Here is a 9779-nt window from a genome sequence, read left to right as displayed (position 1 = left end):
CTCTTGAATTTCAAAGGCCCTTGGACTCAAATGATGGCCATTAAATAGTAACCTTGGTACCAGTTCTGGGTCTTTCCTAAGGCTTAAGAGGTGAGGCTCCCTAGGTGGAGTGAGAGATCCTTTAATCCTTTAAAACCTGCTAAAGTTGGGAGAAGTCCTGAGAGGGAGCAGGACACCCTTTCCCTTCTTTCCTCCCCCATAACACATACTTCAAAGAGCCTGGTTTGGGATGTTTCCCCCCAGCTCTCCTCTGGCAAATATTCTTGGGCTATCTGCATTTGGGGGAACAGAGGCGTGGAAAGCATGTATAACTTTATTTAGAATCGTGTCTCATTCTTGTGCTCTTTGGGGGAATAGCTGAGGTTTAAGGGGTCTCAGAGGATATCTGTCCTAGCACTCTGAGCCTCACGCAGGAACTGGTGGGTGGAGAATGAAAGAAGGCCATAGCTGCTTCTTTCAGAGAAAATTCTTTTTTCTATGACAAGGTCCTTTGCCCCATTTGTGGGGGGGGGGGAGAGAAAGCAGCATTCTTCATCAGGCTTGGGATTCCAGATAAGCTTCAATTTCCCCAGCTATAAAACAGGCAACAAGGGAAGTAGAAGGAGCATGATGGGAGGGATATGAATTCAATGTGACCTGACTGTGAGGACTTTCAAATATGCTTTTTGGGATGCAGGGGTGGGAGTGGAATGGTTGTTCTGATTTTCTGTGAAGTCTGGGCACACAGGGATGGAAAATTGCCAGCAGCTAAGGGGTGGTTGGCATGTGCACACCTCCTGGGCTGCTGAGGTTAGGTGCCACCCCTGCCCGTGGCTGCCAGCAAACACAGCCACCTTCCTGGCGGCGGGTATGTATAAGGCTGTGACTTACTCTGCTCAGCACCATCTGCCAGCTCAACTGCTGCCTATGTCGGGAAACACAAGCTGCCTCACTATTTATTTCAAGGAAACCCTCTGTTAGTGGGGGGTCTTCTAAACCCGATAAAAAAGATCAGTCCTAACATAGGTAGCTGTGGATGGGAAGTTGGCCTGTACCCCCATATGTCTGCTAAAATCAGCCTTTGGACCTGAAGCCCAGGAACTGGCCATCCCAGCCCTACATCCCTACAGTAGCATTAGGCAGTTCCTGTGCCCTGACTGATGGCTGGGTTATGCCATGAACTGGGCAGCAAGTGAGTGAATCCTCTTTATAATTTTGCATACTGAAAATGAAGGTGAAATGAGCTGGGTTGCTAAGGTCCTAGGGCCTCCTTTTGTTTAGATCTTGGTGAGGGGCAATTCTGCCCTTTGGGGTGTGGGAGTCAGATAAAATTGAGTGAGGAGTGCTAGGACAGATATCCTCTGAGACCCCTTAAACCTCAGCTATTCCCCCAAAGAGCACAAGAATGAGACACGATTCTAAATAAAGTTATACATGCTTTCCACGCCTCTATTCCCCCAAATGCAGATAGCCCAAGAATATTTGCCAGAGGAGAGCTGGGGGGGAAACATCCCATATGCTCAAGTCCTTTGACTCCAAATAATGTTCTTTCCCCACCGTAGCACATATTATTTTAGTCAACACAGACACAGATGGAGGCCCACACACACACCAGGTGACTGGATCAGGGGAGAGGGCGTGTGGATAATGAAGAACTTAGTGAGTACTCACCTTGGAATCCATTTGTCTACTTTGAGGCCTGCACGGTATGTCAGCTTCAGGGATGCTCTCCAAGGAGATGGTCTAGACTTCTACTTGCCAAAGCTCAGGGCTGTGTGGTTTGGGACCCTCAAACTAGGCAAGCCCTGACAAAGGAGTCCTTATCTCTGTCTGTGCACTTAGAGGTCAATAGGACCAGCCTCAGGTAAGTTGATAAAGATGGATTTGGATGTCAATTAGCTTTTACTGTGCCTCCTAATGACTCATCATCTGATAGAGTAACTCCCGGATAGAAATGTCAGGTGTCAAAGGCACAAAACATAGATCCCAGTGCATACAGCTAATGTCAGTGCTGGCTCCAGAGGGCCTATGCTTCTGCCATTTGTGGGCCTGGAAGCACGTGTCTGTATTCAAGGGCAGTGGGCTGTGGTGGGCTTCATAAGGAAACTTTCTATGGGAGAACCTAGGAAAAGGCATGTTGATATTCATCATTTGGTGACCCTACAGCTGACCCTATAGATGGTGGGTTCCCCTTTCTCTGGGTCCAGCTGATCCTTTCACTCCCTTGGTGCCCCACCTTTTTTGTTCAAAGATATTTTATTTTCCCTATTACATATAAGGAAGAATTTTAACATAGTTTTCTAAAAGTATAAGATCCAAATTGTCTCCTTCCCTTCTATCCCCCCTCCCCCGATGGTAAACAATTTGATCTGGGTTATACATATATTACACATTTCCATATTGGTCATTTTTGAGAATAGAGTACTCATATAAAACCAAATAAAGACATTGATAAACTAATGTGAAAAATCGTATGCTTTGACCTGTATCCCGACTCCCCCAGTTCTTTCTCTGGAGGTGGGTAGCATTCTTTGTCCTAAGCCCTTCAGAATCAGCCTTGATTATTGTATTGCTGAGAGTAGCTGAGTCTTTCACAGTTAATCATTGTATGATATTCACTTGACCCCTTTTGTAGGAAAGGGGAAGAAGGGAATAAACATTTATTAAGCATTTGCTATGTGGAAGGACACTGTGATAAGCACTTTACAGATATTATTATCTCATTTGATTCTCACAACAACCCTGAGAGGTAGGTGCTATTAGGTCTATATTTTATTGTTGAGGAGACTGAGGCAGACAGAGGTTAAGTGGTTTGCCCAGGGTCCTACAGCTGACCAGATTTCTAGATTCCAGGCCCAGGGCTTCATCCACTGGATCACCTCAGAACAGGGGGTTGGCCAAACAGGTTTGTGTGGATCTATATAGGTATATAAGCCTAGAGTTGGAGGAGAAGGAACTTAGAGGTCTTCTGATCTATTTTTTTGATGAGGAAATGGAAGCTCATAGTTTAAGCAGGGGCTCTCACAAGTAGGAAAAGACCTGGGATTTATGCTCAAGTCCTTTGACTCCAAATAATGTTCTTTCCCCACCGTAGCACATATTATTTTAGTCAACACAGACACAGATGGAGGCCCACACATGCCCGTGTGTGGGTGTCTGCCATCCCTCCCCCACTTCCCCCCTTCGTCTCACATGAGAGGGCAGCCAGCTGGCCTAGCATTCTCAGCATGGGACACGTGTCTGGAGGCCTTCCTTCTTGGCTCCCTCTGAGGATGTTCAAGGCAGTGCTTTCCAGCTGTTGGCAGCTTTTGTCTTGGATTGGAATGGTGTGGGTCAGGGCCATAGCGTGAATGTGTCATGGATTGGAGTAGGAAGGCTGAACTGGGAGAACATGGGGTGTCTGAGATGAGAGATTTGGGCAGTGCCTCACACCAGGTGGGAAGAAAGTCTATGGGCACATGTTCTGGGTTCCTTGGATGTTGAAGGGTTGCTAAGGAGTTTTGACCTGCCTCCAGCTACATCATGCTTTGCTAATGTATATTTTTAAAAAAGAAATTGCCACTTGAATCCTTGCCTCTCAATGACACTCTATAAAAAGAGTAAGAGCTGTGAACCTGAGGAGGGGGGCATGGGGAGGCAGCTGCACTCAAAAAGATCCCCATGGGAAGATAAGATTGATTTGGGTGGGACAGATCCAGAAATGAAGATTTTTCTATTCAGATTCCCTTCCCTTCCCTTCCCTTCCCTTCCCTTCCCTTCCCTTCCCTTCCCTTCCCTTCCCTTCCCTTCCCTTCCCTTCCCTTCTTTCCCTTTCCTTCCCTTCCCTTCCCTTCCCTTCCCTTCCCTTCCCTTCCCTTCCCTTCCCTTCCCTTCCCTTCCCTTCTTTCCCTTTCCTTCCCTTCCCTTCCCTTCCCTTCCCTTCCCTTCCCTTCCCTTCCCTTCCCTTCCCTTCCCTTCCCTTCCCTTCCCTTCCCTTCCCTTCCCTTCCCTTCCCTTCCCTTCCCTTCCCTTCCCTTCCCTTCCCTTCCCTTCCCTTCCCTTCCCTTCCCCTTCCCCTTCCCCTTCCCCTTCCCCTTCCCCTTCCCCTTCCCCTTCCCCTTCCCCTTCCCCTTCTCCTTCTCCTTCTCCTTCTCCTTCTCTTTCTCTTTCTCCTTTTCCTTTTCCTTTTCCTTTCCTTTTTGAAATCCTTATCTTGTGTCTTAGAACCAACCAATACTGACTATCATTTCCAAGGCAGAAATAAAAGGCAGAAGAGCACTAAGGGCTAGACAATGGGGATTAAGTGACTTGCCCAGGATCACATTGCTAGCAAGTGTTTGAGGCCATATTTGAACCCAGGAGCTCTGGTCTCGAGGCCTGGCTCTCTATCCACTGAACCACTTAACTACTCCTGGCAGCTGGGAGGTGTAGAGCATGAGATTGGAGTAGAGAGGTAAAAAAGGAGATCTGAGTTCTGTTTCAGTTCAGATGTTGACTTCTTCTAAGCCTTAAAGTTCAAATTCTTGTCTCTTGGCCCTATGCCTCCCTCTCCTTTCCAGGGATGTGAGTTACCCTATCTGACCCCACGTCCCCTGCCCATGGCTTGCCAGGCTGTCTTCACCTGTTTCTTCTCTCCCTTGCCCTAGTTTCAGAAACTTTGATGTGGAAGAGTCCCACCAGTGCACCACGGATTGGCTCATGCTGGGCCCATCATCTCGCCGGGATGATTACCGGATCTGTGGTTCGGCCATCCCCCCTGCCTTCATCTCAGCCCGAGACCATGTTTGGATCTTTTTCCACTCAGATGCTTCCAGCTCAGGCCAGGCCCAGGGCTTCCGCCTGTCCTACATCCGAGGTAGTTATGGGCTTGCCCACGGAGAAAAGCCTGGCACGGTCAGGGTATCTGTCTATGACTGGATACGGGTGGGAAAAAGGAAGTGGTTGAGATGTCCCCTTCCCAAGCCTAACCATTCTCACTTGGCTTCCATAGAACTTAGCTCTATGGTTTCCCACCTCCCCCAACAGGCGCCACTCTAAAATGCTATCTGTTGGGGAGACTGTGGTGATGTTTCCTCAGGCCCCCCAATGCCCCAGATTCTCCCTAATGACCTAGTCCCTCAAGGGCAAGTCCTTCTAGCGATGCTACCCATTCACACTGGCACCCACGACTTCATTTACTCCTCAGAAGGGTTCTGTGAGGTAGGTAGTGTGATTATTGTCTCCATTTTATAGATGAGAAAGATGAGGTTCTGAGAAGCTAAATGGCTTATCCAGAGTAAGTGGCATAACCCAAACTGACACTTCCCTCTTTCTTTCTTTCATGCCCCGTCCCCTGCAGGAAAGCTGGGCCAGGCAGCTTGCCAACCAGATGAATTTCTCTGTGGCAATGGCAAATGCCTCCCGGGCCCTTGGCACTGCAATGCCATGGATGAATGTGGCGATGGGTCAGATGAGAAGAACTGCTCAGGTTTACCCACCGAGATCCCCCGTAGCCTGTGCCCACCCGGCACATTCCCCTGCAGCGGTGCCCGTTCCACTCGTTGCTTGCCCACTGAGCGTCGCTGTGACGGGACTCAGGACTGTGGTGACAATTCAGACGAAGCCTACTGCCCCGACCTTTCATGCGGCAGGCGACTGGGCAACTTCTATGGGTCGTTTGCCTCACCTGACCTTTTTGGGGCTGACCGTGGCTCGGATGACCTACAGTGCACGTGGCTTGTGGACACTCAGGATGCCCGGCGTGTCCTCCTGCAGCTAGAGCTGCAGCTGGGCTATGATGACTACGTGCAGGTCTACGACGGCCTGGGGGAACGTGCAGACCGCCTGCTGCAGACCCTATCTTACCGCAGCAACCACCGCCTGGTCAGCGTGGAAGCCACCGAGGGCCAGCTGACGGTGACTTACCACGCTCGAGCCCATAGCGTTGGCCACGGCTTCAATGCCACCTACCAGGTCAAAGGCTACTGCTTGCCTTGGGAGCAGCCGTGTGGGAGTGATGAGGGCTGCTTTTCTGAGCTGCAGCGCTGCGATGGCTGGTGGCACTGCCCTGGAGGGAAAGATGAGGAGGGCTGTCCAGCCTGTCAGCAGGATGAGTACCCGTGTGAGGGGGGCAGTGGGCTGTGCTATGCACCTCCCGACCGCTGCAACAACCAGAAGAATTGTCCCGATGGCTCTGATGAGAAGAATTGCTTCTCTTGCCAGCCGGGGACCTTCCACTGTGGCACCAACCTATGTGTCTTCGAGACATGGCGCTGTGATGGCCAGGAAGATTGCCAAGATGGCAGTGATGAGCGGGACTGTTTGGCAGCAGTGCCTCGGAAGGTCATCACTGCCGCCCTCATTGGCAGCCTGGTCTGTGGGCTCCTTCTTGTCATTGCGCTTGGCTGCGCCTTTAAGCTCTATTCCCTGCGCACGCAGGAGTACAGGTTAGCACCTGGAGGCTGTGGCAGGGGGCAGTCCTGGGCCTTCTGCTAGGAGTCTGGTCAAGAGGGCAAGGCTTTAGGTGGGGGATTTTGAACCCAGAGTCTCCATATCATCAAGGAGTCAATGGGTGCCCATGAACTTGAATGGAAACAATTGCAGTGGGCAGCTAGGTGGCTCAGTGGATTTAGAGTCAAGCCTGGAGACAAGATGTCCTGGGTTCAAATGTGGCCTCATAGCTCTGTGACCCTGGGCAAGTCGGTTAACCCCCATTCCCTAGCCTTTATTGCTCTTCTGCCTTGGAACTAATACTTGGTATTGATTCTAAGACTTAAGGGATTAAAAAAAAGGAAACATAATACATCTACGTTTTCATCAACCTCTCCCTGAAATTTAGCATTTCAATTCAGTTATTTAAAAACATTAAGGGGGCCCATAGGCTTCACCAGACTGCCACAGGGATCCTTGATGCAAAAAAAAAAAAAGTTAAGCAGCTGCAGTCTCGTCTAATTGCTACTGCACTGTCTTCTGCTTCTTCTGACTTCCATTTCCATGAAGCACCTCATAGCTCTGTCGGCTTCACTTCTGCCTGTGTACAGTACAGCGGGGCAGGGGCAGCTCTCTCCACTTGTTGACTGAGGAAACTGGAATCTAGAAGGGGAAGAAAGCAAGCTGCTGCCAGAGCTGCCCTTTTGGCTGGCCACTAGCTGTGTGGATCCAACTGGTGGGACGTATGCCCCAGAGGCTGGAACTCCCGCGTGGGTTCCTGGGCTTGTCCCTCTCTTGCCTCTCTACCCATTCAGATGAGGTCCTGTTGGGAAACTCTGTCTGATCCTCCCATACGTTGGTTTCCCCTTCTTCCGGATAGGTTTGCATTACTGGCATCTCTTCCCATCATAGGCATTTGGAGATCTGGAGACAGGATGAGTAATGAGTCTGCATTTGGCGTTACTTCTGGAAGGTCCTGTAGGAAGAGGCGTGCGTGCGTGCGTGCGTGTGTGTGTGATGGGAAGGCAGGCAGGGGATGTTGAACCAAACCACAACTAAGCACTGAGGCCAATGGGAGCCACAGAGGCCTATATGAGACTGGAGCTCAGAAATAGAAGACAGTCCATGGACCAGGAATTTCTGTAGCACTCATCCTGCGGCCTTCCTGTTTCCCTGTGAAGGTTTACGTCAAGGGCTGAGAAATGGATGGCATTTGGGATGGCGCTGGGAGATGGAGAGGGCCCGAGGGCTCCTATGTTTGGGACACGGAAGGAAAGATGTCCATAACAAAGGTTCTCTTACTTTCAGGGCATTTGAGACCCAGATGACTCGTCTAGAGGCCGAGTTTGTTCGACGAGAAGCCCCACCATCCTACGGACAACTCATTGCCCAGGGCCTCATCCCCCCTGTGGAGGACTTTCCTGTCTACAATGCATCCCAGGTGAGGCAGGGACCCTGGGTCTTAATATTGGGCGCCCTTCCCTGATCTGTGGGGGCCAGCAGGAGTGCCGGCGTGTGTGTCCAAAACAGTCCATTTCAGAACACTTCCATGAGGGAAAAAATAAAAAGTAAGCCCAGACTGTATGGCTCTAGTAGGGATGGAGAGAACAGTGGGGCTCAGAACAAAAATGGGGGGATGCTTATCCCATTCCCAAGCCCTCTGCCCCTATCTGTGACACTGCGGAGTCGAGTCAGCTTTGGTGAAATGGTGGATAGACACACAGAGGTGGCAGACAGAGGCACGGACCAGGTGATGTTTCCAAGGATCTTTGAGGACGTTGGGGAAGCACTCTGCTCCCCGGGTATCCTGACAGAGAGGAGCCACCCCGGATCCTGCCAGGGAGGAGAGAGGGAGGCGAGGCGAGGGCTAGGGCCCCAGTAATCGTGCTGGCCTTGTGTTGTGTTGCAGGCGTCAGTACTGCAGAACATCAGGACGGCCATGAGACGCCAGATGCGACGCCACACTTCTCGCCGGAGCGCCTCCCGCCGCCGCCTGGGCCGCATCTGGAACAGACTGTTCCACCGGCCGCGGGCGCGAGGGCAGATCCCGTTGCTGACTCCTTCACGTGCCTCACAGACTGTGCTGGGGGATGGGATCATTCGCCGGGCCGGGGGCACCTCCTTGAGCCCCCCTGCATCTTCTACAGGGCCTCCCCCTATGCCCCCCGAGACTGTAGGTCAGGTTGTGGGGGAGGGGCCACCAGAGACTTCCAGCTGTGCCCTGGTATCTGAAACAGAACCCTTGGGGTCCCCCATCTCGGGCACCACAGCTCCCCCTTGTGCAGCACACGGCCTAGAGCCCAGGCACTTGAACAAGGAGCTCAGAGCCGCCGTCCAGGCGGAGCCAAGAAAGGCCTTCAGAGACCCCTTGTCAGAGAGTGTCTCCGAGAGGCTCCCAGCCCAGGGCGATCCTCGCGGCCCCAGCCCTCCCCTGCTGAGCGAGGGGCCAGGCCGGCTGCCCCTCAGGAAGCGGGAACCAGGCTCCTCGGGCAACTCCCTGTGCCCGCCCCAGACGTGCCAAGAGGAGCCCCTCGGGGTCCACGGGCCGCCCACACCCCACTCCTTGCTTTCTGATGCCAGTGATGACGAGTCCCTCCTGGTGTGCTGAGGTGGCCTTTGCTACAGTGGAACGGCAGGAAGGGGCTCAAGGCTGACGGGTTGACCTCATACTACTTGCAGTGACCATTTCCAGGGAGAGGTGACTGGACTAAACTTGGGTGGTGGGGCCCCTGGTGGGCAGATCAGCTGTCACCACCCAGCCTGGGAGAACACTCCTGCCCGTCACCACCTCCCCCAATCCTCCTTGTCCATGTTTTACAATCAGGGAATACAAGATGATTTTTACCCTTGTTATGATTTTTCTTTCTTTCTGTTTTTGTCTTGGATTACTCACTGGAGGCCTGGCTGGCCAGGGGGGTTGGATGTGGTGAAGGGGGCCCATGTGCTTTCCCTACCGGGATAAGTGCCAGCGATTCCTGGGAGAGCTCCGGGCCCTACTGGGGTGACCACAGATGCCCGAGTGGCCACTGCCAGCGTGGGCATGATGATGGGCACTGGGCTTCTCCACCAGCTCTTTCTGAAAACTTTGTTGAAGGCTTGAGGTGTCCGGTGAATATTATGCCAAGAGAGGGACAATGGGCCCGGTGCCAGAACAGCCTGACCCTAGTTTGGGGGATCCCCAAAGAGGATATGGCTGGGGTAGCCCAAATGAGTACCTGTATATGGTATGAGTCTGGGACGGTATCCCTTCAGAAGAGAGGGTAAGGACAATTTCTTTGGAGAGTGGAAAGGGCAGGTTGAGGGGGGAAAGGTTAAAAATGAAGATGTTCTACTCGAGTCTTTAAATCTACAGGCAGAGAAGCAAGATCAGCTTAAGGCTGAGCTTAGTCTCACGGCGGGATTCTCTGTCCAAC

At 51.9% G+C, this 9779-nt stretch overlaps 1 protein-coding gene across 3 annotated transcripts in view; it reads left to right on the top strand.

The window, feature by feature from the left end:
* The window catches only part of LRP3 (LDL receptor related protein 3), a 105849-nt gene extending 96634 nt beyond the window's left edge, over nucleotides 1-9215 (top strand). For all 3 annotated transcript variants that reach the window (XM_056812195.1, XM_056812196.1, XM_001366980.4), the window contains 4 exons: nucleotides 4605-4813; nucleotides 5297-6383; nucleotides 7675-7807; nucleotides 8276-9215. In XM_056812195.1, the coding sequence (XP_056668173.1) occupies nucleotides 4605-4813; nucleotides 5297-6383; nucleotides 7675-7807; nucleotides 8276-8974 (2128 nt within the window). In that variant the 3' untranslated portion in view covers nucleotides 8975-9215. The remainder of the gene's footprint in view (nucleotides 1-4604; nucleotides 4814-5296; nucleotides 6384-7674; nucleotides 7808-8275) is intronic.
* The last annotated feature ends 564 nt before the right edge of the window (nucleotides 9216-9779 follow it).

This window comes from Monodelphis domestica, chromosome 1, assembly GCF_027887165.1.
Source record: "Monodelphis domestica isolate mMonDom1 chromosome 1, mMonDom1.pri, whole genome shotgun sequence".
NCBI classification, from domain to species: domain Eukaryota; kingdom Metazoa; phylum Chordata; class Mammalia; order Didelphimorphia; family Didelphidae; genus Monodelphis; species Monodelphis domestica.
The sequence above is the reverse complement of the archived record's forward strand: the minus strand, read 5'-3'. Positions and strand labels throughout refer to the sequence as shown.